This window comes from Cnephaeus nilssonii, assembly GCF_951640355.1.
Source record: "Cnephaeus nilssonii genome assembly, chromosome: 3".
Lineage (NCBI taxonomy): Eukaryota > Metazoa > Chordata > Mammalia > Chiroptera > Vespertilionidae > Cnephaeus > Cnephaeus nilssonii.
The window spans coordinates 16,611,769-16,625,212 of record NC_137074.1 but is presented as its reverse complement, the minus strand read 5'-3'; the positions used below and the strand labels follow the sequence as shown (position 1 = coordinate 16,625,212).

At 44.5% G+C, this 13,444-nt stretch overlaps 1 protein-coding gene across 4 annotated transcripts in view; it reads left to right on the top strand.

Moving 5' to 3' along the window:
- CXADR (CXADR cell adhesion molecule) overlaps positions 1–13,444 on the top strand; it is a 57,629-nt gene that overhangs the window by 19,094 nt on the left and 25,091 nt on the right. For 3 of the 4 annotated variants that reach the window (XM_079766567.1, XM_079766568.1, XM_079766566.1), the window contains exons 2-3: positions 5,550–5,716; positions 11,655–11,859. In XM_079766567.1, coding sequence (XP_079622693.1) covers positions 5,550–5,716; positions 11,655–11,859 — 372 coding nt within the window. The remainder of the gene's footprint in view (positions 1–5,549; positions 5,717–11,654; positions 11,860–13,444) is intronic. The other variant, XM_079766569.1, reaches the window with a different exon arrangement.

The window sequence follows — 13,444 nt, the reverse complement described above, 5'->3', positions numbered from 1 at the left end:
CTCAGGAAACAGCTGTCCTTGGAAGTTAGGAATAAGGAAGGTAAAGGTAATTAATGTCCCTGGAGGGGAAGGGGAAGGAGAGAGGAAGGTACAGGTAATGCCCCAGGGAGGGGCAGGAGAAAGAGAGAGGAAGGTACAGGTAATGCCCCAGGGAGGCAGATGAGGGGAAGGGAAAAGCAAGGGGGTGCTCCTGGGAGGGAGAGCACAGGGTCCTCTGGTCTAAGGGCTTTTAAGGGTGGAAATATTGGGGGATGCCCCAGAGGAGGATCCCAATAGATTATCTATCAGCTTTCAGGTGTGTCCTTTGAGAGTCATGGTCTCTGATGATTAGTGGGCTGGTCGGCACCAGGCAAGGGTCATCAGTCAGTGCAGCTGGTCTTGAGGCAGCCAAGGCATCACTTGTCTGATTTTGCTGCTTTTCTGAGCCTGGAGCTGAAATACAGCTGAGGCCTATCTCTTATCTTTCGAGAGGAAAAGGTCAGGGGGACTAAACTGCATGACTATCGATATGAAAAATCAGAGGTTACAAACCACATGACCAGTAATATGATAGGGAAGGATAGGTTACCCTGGGGGCGAGGTTCTTGTCTTCCAGTTTTGCCCCTTGCAACTAGGCATCTGGTGAGTTTCTGTCACTGGCCCATCATCTTGGCTCTGCTCATGTCTGACTGCCTGTAACACCCTGACTGGGAATGGAACCCACAACCTTTGGTGTATGGGATGATGCTCCAACCGACTGAGCAACCCAGCTAGGGCTTAACTAGTGTTCCTATGTAAGGTTTCTAACTTTTGTGATCTGAACTCAGCAATCTAATGGGATGAATGTGTCCTGTCTGTTTAAAATAGTAAACCATTATGACATTCTTTGACATTTCTCAAAAAAATCTCAATGTCAAATAAATTCTTTATCACAGCTGATATTAAGGTCATCATAATATATCCCTTCCCAAGAAACTAAAGAAATATACAGGACTTTAGGAATTAAACTTACATTTTTATTTTCATTTCTGATTTTTCTTTTTTTGTTACTATCTTTGGAATGACTCCAGAAATTCTGAGAAACCACTTATCAATGGTAATAGTTTTCTGCTTGATGTTGTTCTAGATATAGCTCAGAGATAGGCAGCTTTTCATCCATAGTTGTGATTTTAGAATAGTCACAACTAAAAGTTTTTCTTAATGTTGTATTTCCCTCATAATTGTATATAATTGTACATAAAGTTGCATATAAAGCTGAAATCATACTCGCTTTTTATTTATTTTTAGTTAATGCTTACCTGAGGATATTTTTTTCCATTGATTTTTAGATAGAGTGGTAGAGAGGGGCATAGACAGAGACATCGATATGAGAGAAAGTGCCCTTGACCAGAATCGAACCCGAGACCCTTCAGTTGGAGGACCACTGCTCTATCCACTGAGCCAAACTAGCTAGGGCTGATCGTGTTTGTTTGTTTGTTTGTTTGTTTTAACCCAGATTTGCTAACATTTATTGTAATATGGATAGTAAAGTAATAAGCAATGGACTGCTCCCATCGGCACGGGACAGGCTTGCTCAGCTCCCTCTGAGCTCTGTCTCCTGTCTGGGCTTCATTGCTCCACCCCTCTGCTTCCCTGGATACGGGGCTTCCATGGCCTTCCTGCTTTCCCCACAAGGTCTGGTGGTCCTCTCTACCATCATCACTCCTTCTCCTTCCCTCTGCTCTGAGCTCCGCCCTCCACTCTCAGTTTTACAGTTTTGTGTAACCACAGGTCCAAAGGGCTTACTAAATAAGGCTTGGGGACATACCCTCCAAAGAAAATCTGTTCAGTGAGTGAACCTGTTTGCTTACTAGTAAGGGCAGGGCATGTAAACAGCTACCTCTGAGAGCGTGTTGTGTAATAGGAGGAAGTGGTTTACTCTGCCTGCCTGTGGGGATGGGGAGAGCCTTGGAGAGGAGGTGAAAGGTGGCGGTCCTCCGATAAGTGGCTGGAGGTGCTCTCAGCGGGAGAAAGTGGGCATTTCAGATGGGAAAGCACCCACAAACACACTTGCTCCGAAGATGGGGACTTCACGCTTCTCCCAGTGCTTCCTTCCTCTCATTAACTGTTTTCTAAGGTACTCTGGAAAGATAAAAGTGATTTTTATGTATCAAACAAGAATAAAAATTACTATTACAAAAACTAAGTTGTATTTTATTCTAATTTGAATTTAGAAAAATTTTCATTCTCATAGTCTTACCTCTATATTTTGGCGCTGTGTCTTGATTCGTTTTGGAATGGAAGTTTCATTCTGGGCTGTACTCAGATTGTCTTTATCTTACTCAGTACTTAAAGTATTACTACCAAGATAAATACAGGCAACAAATTGTAGTGGCTATAGAAAGGAGATCTTCAAGTAGCAGGATTCATCTTCAACTGGCAGATTAATGCTCTTTCACCATTTCTAAAATTGATCAACTTTATAACCTAGTCACCAATTCTTTTCTACTAATGAACAAGGAACTACAACGGGACAGAGGTGTCCATAATTTCTCCCAACCCTAATGGAACTAATGATTTAATGGTAAGTCAGTATTATAAAGAATCCGTTAAAAGCACTAGAAAGTATGGGCAGAACATAAGCTCATCTAGAAGATGTGACAAAACCATGGAGCCTACTTTAGTCAACTTCACAATAGAGTTTATTAGGGAAAAATCTCCAGGATACCATATGCTAAGGCCAAAAGGGTGATACAGATAGCAGAAAGTAAAGTACTGTGAGCACTTGTAGAGAAACAGAGAAAAAATCATTCTAGGCTAAGAGGTAGAGTGCTACCTTGGTGAATGAGGTAGGAATGGAACAGGGTTTATTAGAAACTAGAGACCCAGTGCACGGGGGTGGGAGGGTTGGGGGGGGAGGTGGGAGCATGGGGGGGCGGCCTTAGCCTGGCCTGCACCCTCTCACAATCCAGGACCCCTTGGGAGATGTAGCAGTGTGGTCAGGGAGGAGCCTGAGCCAGCGCCACACTGCTGGCACTCATCCCGGAGAGACTCCCGCCACCAGCCGTGAGCCGTGAGCCTAGCTTCTGACTTAATGGCACTCCCCACTGTGGGATGTGGGAGCGCACTCACCACCAGGGGGCAGCTCCTGCGTTGAGCATCTACTCCTTGGTGGTCAGTGCACATCATAGCGACTGGTCGTTCCAGTTGTTCGGTCGTAATGGTCGCTTAGGCTTTTATATATATAGATGATAGAAAGTGTGTATTTGGGGATTGCATCTTAATTCAGGAGAGACCCTTGAGATCACACACATCAATATCAAATCACATAGTTTTAAATAGAAATGTTAGATATGAAATGCAGATTGGAGTAGTATGGACTTCTTGGAGGCAATATTAAGTAGTCTATTTGGGCTGAATTAGTGGATTTGGATGATGTATCATCATCAATCTTTGCCCAAACTCTAGAGACTTAAAAACAAAAATATGTCTGTTCCTCATCCTATGGGTTGCCAGTTTAGGCTAGGCTCGGAGGGGAAGGAAGCTCTGGGCTCACGGCGGCTGCCGACAGCTGGTCTGGACTGCGGCCCAGTATTCTAGGGGGCCTGCATGGTGGGCAGCTGCAGCTATTGGTCAGACACCTCAGTTCTCTTCTATGTGATTTGTTCATTCGGTGGCAGGTGGCAGGGGTTTGAGAGGGCGAGAGGGGGAGCAGCAAGGCCTTTTGAGGCCTCACCTCAGAATAACCGCACTCATGCCGTTTCCTACTGGCCAGTATTAGGCCGGCCTCTGATTTAAGGGAGCAGAGAGTCTGTGTCCAGTTTTAATCTGCTGTTTAAGGAGTGCACTTAAATGTGATAAAACGCTTAGGATGGTTCGTTCCTGAATATAAATGGTCTTGACTGTAATCTGGCTTTTCTTTCCTTCTCAATCTTTTGGCTCCAACTTTGTTAGCATCTTATTACAAGTGATAGCCAATGGGCTAATGGAAAGGACCACGGGATGGCCAATTCCTCATTTTTGGTTTGTTCTCATTATGGAAAATTAGGATTTGGATTTACTCTAATTTTTCTCTCATGTGTTTGTTTTTATGGCGGGAGCAAGGGAAGAGAAGGGGAGGAAGCCAGGACCCAGGGACCATGCATGATTTTAGTGCCTCGGGCCTCTTCCGGGTCATAATCCAGCCACGGAAGTTAGTATGGGTGATGGAGAGGCCTAAATGGGAGAGCTGCTGAAATCTGCTGTTCAGTTGAAACTTTGGTTCTGCATACATTCGATGTTTAAATTTATTTGTGAGAAAATGTCATCATAAGGGAAACATAGATTGACCAACTAGTGCTATGCAATCTTTTACAGAGTAAATAATAAAAAATTAAGTTTTGTGTGATAGTTCATTTACAGACTAAATCTGCATTTATACCGAATTGTTAGGTTGTTCAAACTCTGATCTTTCATAAGACATGAGTAGTGAACAGACCTGTTTTTGTGTGTGAAATTGATATGAACAAAATTGCTTTTGTTAAAAAAAAAAGTGAATTGATTGAACTATTTTTACTCTTATATAGATTAGGAAGTGGTGCCATTTTGCTCAGAGGTTATTTCTACCTTTTATGCATGTAAAAGATTGTTGTAAACCATTAGCAGCAAGAAGGATACTTTATCTTTATTGAATTTATTGGGGTGACATTGGCTAATAAAATTATAGATTTCAGGGATGCAATTCTGTAATACATCAGCTGTATATTGTATTGTGTTCACAACCCCAACTCAAGAAGAAGGATACTTTTTTTGTACTTACAATGTGTCAGTGGGGTGAAGCCATCTCTTTTGACAAACTCAATCAGCAGAATCTCTTGGACATTTGTTTGGGGCTCAGGGCATCTTATTTTGGTGGCTTCTTTTCCAGTTTTGTTGAGAGATAATTGACATACGACACGGCATAAGTTTAAGATGTACAGCATGATTTGACTTACACGTAGTGTGAAATAATTACTACAGTAAATTTAGTCAAGATCCATCGGCTCATAGAGATACACACACAAAAAGAAAGCAAAAGAAAAAAAATATGTTTTTTTCCTTGTGCTGAGAACTCTTGGGATCTACCCACTTAGCTTAGAAATATTTTCAAGCATTCAATACAAGTTATGGAATCAAAACTAAAACAAAACTTAGAATTAAAGAAGTAAAAAAGGTGTCAGAATTCATCAGCATGCGTCCCAGCGGTAAGGAATGCCCATTGTGTTGATGGCACCAAGGCGAGCATGGCTAATGTGGCCTTGAATTGGCATGGCACAGCTGGCCTTGCAGAGATTGCAGCTAAATTCAGTTTTAAACATCTGCTTGGATGTGAACACCCTCTGTACAGTTGGGAAGTTCACCGAGCTCTTAAAGGAAATTATATTGAGTAAGACCTTATATTGTCATTCTGATTTTACAAAGGCACCAACTGAAAACCGGGCACCGCTGAGTCTGAACTCTCTCACCCTGGTCCCAAATCGCATCTGGTTCCCACCGCATCCGGTGTCCCTTCTGAACGGCTGGGTGGGCCGAGGGTTCAGATGCTTAGTCCGCGTGTGTGTTTCCTTCTCCAGATGTCACCAGAAGTTTGAGTATCACCAGTCCTGACCACATGATTGAAAAGGCCAAAGGGGAAACTGCCTATTTGCCCTGCAAATTTACGCAAGGTCCGGAAGACCAGGGACCGCTGGACATCGAGTGGCTGCTGTCCCCGGCCGATAATCAGAAGGTGGATCAAGTGGTAAGTTTGCTAAGGGCTCGCTTGCTCGCTCAGCAGCTGTCTGTGGAACTTGTCTTCGGTGCCCATCACTGCGCTGACCACATAGGTTAGGGGGCACAGGAACCTCTGAAAGTCCGGTGTAAAGTGTGGACGAGTCGGGAAGTAGTGGAGCGTGGAGCAGGCATGATAGCACGGCAGAAATGTGCGTAGTGCGTGTTAAGGGTCGGCAAGCAAGTTAGACTTTGTGAAAAGTTGATAGGATTGAGTTTCTAACTTTAACACAAGAGTTCTGATACCAGTATAAGGGTCATCAGGTGTAGCAGGGTATAACACAGTTACATATTATTACAGAATCTGTTCTCCATATTTCTTTATTTTTAAATCCTCACCGGAGGATATTTTTTCATTGGTTTTTAGAGAGTGTGTGTGTGGGGCAGTGGGGGGGAGAGAGAGAGAAAGAGAAAGAAACATTCATGTGAGAGATACATCTATTAATACCTCCCACAGGTGCCCTGACCCAGGCCAGGGATCAAGTGAGAGAAACATTCATGTGAGAGAGACATCTATTAATAACTGCCACAGGTGCCCTGACCCAGGCCAGGGATCGAGAGAGAGAAACATTCATGTGAGAGAGACATCGATTAATACCTCCCACAGGTGCCCTGACCCAGGCCAGGGATCAAGCCCACAACTGAGGCATGTGCCCTTGATTGGGAATCGAACCTGAGACCCTTTAGTCTGTGAGCCAATGCTCCAACCACTGAGCCAAACTGGCCAGGGCTGTTCTCCATATTTCTCCAAGGTAAATATCCTATATAATGAATTTCTTTAAAAGCAAAGCAAAATCTTCCTAGAAAAATTAAATATCAAAATATTGTTACAATCTCATCTCTAAATAAATATATATGTATATCAATCAAGCTTTACCTTTTAATGGTACCAAAATGTTTCACTTAATTTAGAATATTGCATATTAGCTTCATCTGGCACATGTAATAAAAAATAAAGTCAATGTTAGTAAGTTATATTAGACCAGGGAGAGGGAAATAAATGTATGGTAATACATTTAACGCTTGAACAACACAAGTTTGAACTGTGCAGTTCCATTATACATAGGTTATTTTAATAAATACTCTAAATGTATTTTCTCTATGAATTTCTTACTATTTTCTTTTCTCTAGTTTACTTTTTTTTTTGGTAAAAATACAGTATTGAATGCATATCCTACCTAATAAAAGAGTAATATGCAAATTGACCCTAACTCTGCTACACCCACTAGCCACGCCCACTAGCCACGCCCACCAGCCAGTCAGGAGCAAATATGCAAATAAACCCAACCAAGATGGCTACAGCCACAGAGAGCAGGAGGGAGGCTTGGGTTTCCCCAGCAACAGAGGAAGCTAAGCTTTCCACCTGCCCTTACCGGCCTAAGCCTCCACTTAAGGCTACAAAGTTTCAATTATAGAAGGTAAACAAATCCAAACAGAAATGGCGGCAGCTACTGAGCTGGAAAGAGCAGGAGGCAAGGGTTGCCCCTGGCAATGGAGGAAGTAAAGCTTCTGCAGCCCTGGCTGGCCTAGGCCTCCGCTCCAGGCTACAAAGTTTCAATTATAGATATACACAAACCCCAAAAGAAATGGCTGCCGGCCACGGAGCGAGCAGGAGTCCTGGCTCCGCTCCAGGCTACAAAGTTTCAATTGTAGAAGATACATAAATCCCAGATACCAGGGCCTCTGCTTGGGTCGCCAGGGGGCGTGGCTGGCCTGCAAACCACCACAGGCCCTTCACCCAGGCCACCCCACACCCCAAGGGAACCCCCACCCTGATCTGGGACACCCTTCAGGGCAAACCAGCTGGCCCCCACCCATGCACCAGGCCTCTATCCTATCTAATAAAAGAGTAATATGCAGATTGACCATCACTCCAACACACAAGATGGCTGCCCCCATGTGGTCAAAGATCCTGCCCCCATGTGGACACAAGATGGCCACCACAAGATGGCCAGCAGGGGAGGGCAGTTGGGAGGGACCAGGCCTGCAAGGGAGGGCAGTTGGAGGCGATCAACTCTGCAGTGGAGGGCAGTTAGGGGTGACCAGGCCGGCAGAGGAGGAAAGTTGGGGGCAAACAGGCTGGCAGGGGAGCAGTTAGGCATCAATCAGGCTGGCAGCGGAGTGGTTAGGGAGTGATCAGGCTGGCAGGCAGGCGAGCAGTTGGGAGCCAGCAGTCCTGGATTGTGAGAGGGATGTCCGACTGCCCGTTTAGGCCCAATTCCGAATCGGGCCTAAACGGGCAGTCGGACATCCCTCAAGAGGTCCCAGATTGGAGAGGGTGCAGGCTGGGCTGAGGGACACCCCCCTCCGTGCACGAATTCCGTGCACCGGGCCTCTAGTAACATATAAAATATGTCCTGATTGACTATTTATGTTCTTGGGAAGGCTTTCAGTCAATGGAAGACTATTAGCAGTTAACTTTTGGGGCAGTCAAAAGTTGTATATGCAGCCCTGGCTGGGTGGCTCATTTGTTTGAAGCATTGTCCCATACACCAAAAGGTTGCAGGTTCAATTCCCGGTTGGGACGCGTAAAGGGAGGCAACCGATTGATGTTTCTCTGTCCCCCTTCCTCTCTCTCTGAAATAAATAAAAACATATCCTCAAGTGAGGATTAAAAAAAAAAGTTATATGCAAATTTTCTACTCGGGGTGGGGTGGGTGCTGGTATTCCTAAACCCTGCATTGTTTGAGGGTCAACTATGTACATATTTAGAAGAGAAATTTCATTTTTACGTACGATCCATGTAAAAGAAGGGGTAGGTTATTCAGCCAATTAATGGCTGAATCAGGGCAGTAAGGTAATTACTATTTCTAGCAAATCCAGGCAGTTTGCCCGTGATGTATTTGTGAAGGAAATAATTAAGGTTCTTTCCCAAGTTGAGAATGACTAGGGCCACTCCCTCCAAGGACACACCTCTGCCCTGGTTCTGCTACTGGGAATTCCTTCTGTCTCCCTGAGCAAAGTAAATTGAAATGGACTCATTCTGTCTGCTCAGCCCAGATGCCCTGTGTCCTCCCTCCTTGCCTTGCCCTTCACACCCCACCCCCACCCCCTTTCCATGGAGGGCCAGCACCGTTGAACACAGGCTTCTTTCTGCCTGAGGTCCTGCGTACCCTCACGGCCCTGGCAGCACAGTGCCCATCTCCCTTTCACACCCGGGACTCCGCCCTCGTGGTTAGGATGAACGGATGGGGAGTGCGGGTCTTACTTCAGTGCTTTTGGCTTCAGACGTGTAAGTGAAGCTATAACAAGGTGCTCCTAGAGTCCAAGAAGCCCGGTGTGTGTCCGTAGTCTTGTGTGTCTGTTCCCGGGAGGGGTGGGAGGCACAGCCTTGCTTCCTGGAGGACTTGTGGGATAGCAGGAAACCAGGATTTAAGCATCCACCTGTGGGTTACAAAAACTAGCCTCGGAGTGTAACGCAGTACCCTCAGGCCCAAAGAGAGCTAGAAGGGTTAGGGGGAGATTGGTGCAGAAGAGGGTGCTTACATAGAATTTAGCTACATTATATGTTAGCTGTGCCCTTTTCATCTATTTATATTAGCAGGCAGAAATTGGGCTGGAGAAATTTCCATCCTACTCCTGGTGTGATCTCTTTAGGCAGTAGACAGTATGCCATGGACTGTGTACTTACTCTGTGCTCTGTGGTATTTCATACACTTTAATTATATGTATTTAAGCCTTAAAAACAACCCTCTAAAATGAGAATTATTGTTGTACACATGAGGAGGAGAAAACGGAGGCCCGGAGATTGGAATGAACACTCCCAGGGTCACATAGCTGGCAACATTGCCGCTGGGGTTGGAAGCCAGGTCTCTGACTTGTCCCCCTTTGCACCTTAGTATCCTTTGCACCATCCTGTACTGCCTCCATGTCCCAGAAGCCTCTGTTTCCTCAAGTGTAACATGGGAACAAAGATACCTACCTCTCAAGATTGTAATGAGAGTTTTCTGAAATACTGTATGCATAGTGTTGCAAGCCTAGCCATCATATGGAAATGTTAATAAAATACTGTGCCAGCCCAAAGGGATCTGGTGTGCATCTTAGCTGTGTGACTTTGTAAAAGCTGATCTGGGAGGGTCACAGCTTTCCTGCAGCTAAAGGATAAATGTGGGTAAGACCACCACCCTGCAGGGTTGTGAAGAGAAACCAAAATTGCCTGGTAAATGTTAGTTAATTCTCCATTTCTTAACTGCCGTTCATAACCTTGTCTCTGTGGGAAGACTACGATAGTTTACAAAGTTGCTACCAGTGGGGACACATCTTATTTGTCATTCCCTCTTCAAAAGACTACTAACGTGTGTGAGTAGCAAAATGTGGGATTGAAAGTACTGTAGATTGAACTTTCTGGGGAGTCCATGATTAAATCCAAAGGAACATACGAGGGCAGCCTCGTTGGAGGAGTTAGTAATGCTGTTGACACGTGGGTGTGGCGAGAAGATGGAGCAAATAAAGTAATGGCCATGTTTACAGAGTAAGTTGGCCGTGCACCTTCAGCTGTCTACTGTGACTGAGTGCTTCCTCGAAGCAGACCCTGAATATATAAACAAGAGATCTTTAGTGAGTTAGGATGGGGGTCAACATGGCAGGAAGGTGATAATACAGAAAGGAACCCACGTCTCTGCCCTCAAGACAGTCCTACAGAGGACATTCCTTTTGATTGTACTCTTTTCGCATAATTAACATCTCAGATAAAAAATTATTTGCAGAATATAGACCATAGTCATGTTTCTGGTTATTATTTGAGTTTGGCACCACTGCTTTTTGGCCCTTGGGTCTCAGATGACCCGAATGAAGGATTTCTTGGCACATGTGAAAAATTATAAAGTGTGTTGAATTGATTTTAGTTATACTTAGAGGTGACTATTATAATTCTCTTCCAAGAGAAGTTATTTCCCCACTGAATTTAGCCTTCAGGTATTTCCGTTAAACTCAGAAAACTCAGTGGAATTAGGAAAGGGTCTTTGCTCTTCTAACAGAAGATTGAAAGATCCTGTTACCCTGGGCACACATCTTAAGAGGTTTATTTTATTACTTTAATCTATGAGAGTCTAGAACCTTCAATTATTAAATACTAGAGGCCCGGTGCACAAAAATTGATGAACTGGGGGGGGGGGGGTTCCCCTCAGCTTGGCCTGCCCCCTCTCACAGTCTGGGAGCCCTCAGGGATGTCCTACTGAAGGCTTAGGCCCACTCCCCGTGGGGGTGGTGACCAGGCCAATCAGGGGAAGGCGCCGCCCCCATCACCCCGATGCTGCTGCCACTGCCGGCCACTGCGGCTGCCTGAGCCCCGGGCCTCTGCAAAAGGGGTCGAGGTGCTGGACTGGCCCGCCTCTCCCTCGCTGCGCTGCTCACCCGTGCCACCGGCCCTAGGCCCTCACAGCCGCTGTGGCTTTGTCTGGAAGATGTCCTAATTAGCATATTACCCCTTTATTAGTATAGATTAATGCTCCAACTTAGTATTAAGACAGAAATGTCTTTTTTGTCGTTTTTGTTAGATTTCACAGGTAAATGATCATAAGCCCTTTTTTGGGAATGGTGATGGTGTATGCTTGATTTTATATACTTGATTGGCATACCTACTGCCAGCCTCGGAGGCAGCTGAGAAATAGTTACAGAAATTCACAATTCTGTGTTCTTGTCCAGTTTCACTAACACATAGCCCTAATACAGGGCTGTGTTAATCATGCTCGGTCTTTGTTTCCACATTAAAATGAGAGAGTGTGACCACACTCAGGATCATATTGATCGCTCTCCATTTTCTTAATCTGTGCTTTGGATCGCTGTGGTTTCCTCGTATATGTGTTCTTACTGTCTTTTGGGGTCATACAGTGGCCTGGTGTATCTAGAGCTCCTTTAATGACACAGCTTTTGCCTTGTTGTGTTCCTGTCTTATTTTGGTTTTCTTTTAGATTATTTTATATTCTGGAGACAAAATTTACGATGACTACTATCCAGATCTAAAAGGACGAGTACATTTCACAAGTAGTGACCTCAAAGCAGGGGATGCGTCAATAAATGTGACCAATTTACAGCTGTCAGATATTGGCACATATCAGTGCAAAGTAAAAAAAGCCCCTGGCGTTGGAAATAAGAAGATTCAGCTGAAAGTTCTTGGTAAGTTCTTTTTATTAATGTTACTTGTTGCCCTAACCAGTTTGGCTTAGTGGATAGAGCATGGGCCTGCGGACTGAAGGGGCCCAGGTTCGATTCCAGTCAAGGGCATGTACCTTGGTTGCGGGCACATCCCCAGTAGGAGGTGTGCAGGAGGCAGCTGATCGATGTTTCTAACTCTCTATCCTTCTCCCTTCCTCTCTGTAAAAAATCAATAAATTATATTTTTTTAAAAATGTTACTTTTAACAGGGTGAGTTGTCATGGTAGGAGAGTAGCATTTATGTGAGACAAAGCTTAGTTTTTTAGAGTAATAATTTGAAACACTTGAAGTAATTCTACCCTCAAATAACATAAAAATTGCCTTCTTTTTTAGATAGAAAAAATAAGTGACTAGTTTCCTGGTGAAATTCATAAAAGGGTTTGAAAGTAAGTGAAGAGGTTCTGTGATATAGGAAAAGAGCCCTGAGCCAGGAGCTAGGGGATCCAGGTTTGTTTTGGTTTTGGTGTTGTCCTGAGATTTGTTCAGAGAACTAAAGAGCATCTTTATTTCCTGGGCTCTGGCCTACCTTTGTGAAACATTACGAGTTGTAATTGTCATTAAACCTCTATTTGATCTCATTCAGTTCAAAATTGTTATGGGTACTGTAAACTTTCTCAAACTACATTACCCAGCAAATAAATGAAGTTTCTATGATGATGAATTGGAGTATTTAGAATGGAGGAGATGGAGTGTGGTAGAAGGAATATTGAGTTGGGATTAGACCATTAGACATCAGAGCCATTTAACTCCTTGAGCCTCTCAGTTTTTTCATCCTCAAAAGGAGGGGATTAGCCACATGGTCACTTGGATGTCTTGTCGCTCTCTCTCCGATAGGTAAGAAAGAGGTAAGTGTAAACTTTTTGCAAGCTGCTCAAGACTGCCAAGTTGACCATCCTTCTCTAGATTATGTGACCATGCATCAGCACTTTTAACCCTTCACATGAGAAACAAAATTCCCTGTTTTACAGAACTAGTAAGGGGGTAAGCGTTTTGGTTCCAGACTCATTTTGAACATCACTCTTTTCAGAGCAGGAGCAAGAAGGCAGGTTTCCGTGCACTCGGTGGCCACGTAGGGGCTGTCTGCTGGCAGCGTCGCTGAGTGGGCACACGGGGGGGGGGGGGTGGTGAAGGCACTTGGTTCTAAATGGCACCCATTCGAGATATTTCCTATGGTACGAGAGCAAGTGAACCTGAATGAGGAACCTGGAAAAGTACCCTCGTAGCGTTGGAAATTCTAGCTTTCTGTGTCTACATTCAGCAAACATGGAGTCACCTTTCTTTTTTATAAATGTGAACGCAGGTAAAAGTTGAGGAAATCTGAACTCATGTCTCAGACCCAGGTGTACCCGGGATTATAACCCTGACTGTGTATCTTCTTTTAGCCCTACTCTCCAGAAAACATTGAGTTAAGATATATATGGAATTTTAACTGGTTCCTGGTGTCCCAAGCAGAGTATACCAGTTAATCAGACTGTCGGAATTTTTTGTTGTGAAGTCCCTGTTTGATGGGGCAGGTACACTGGGAGGGATGTGATCGGCATGTATT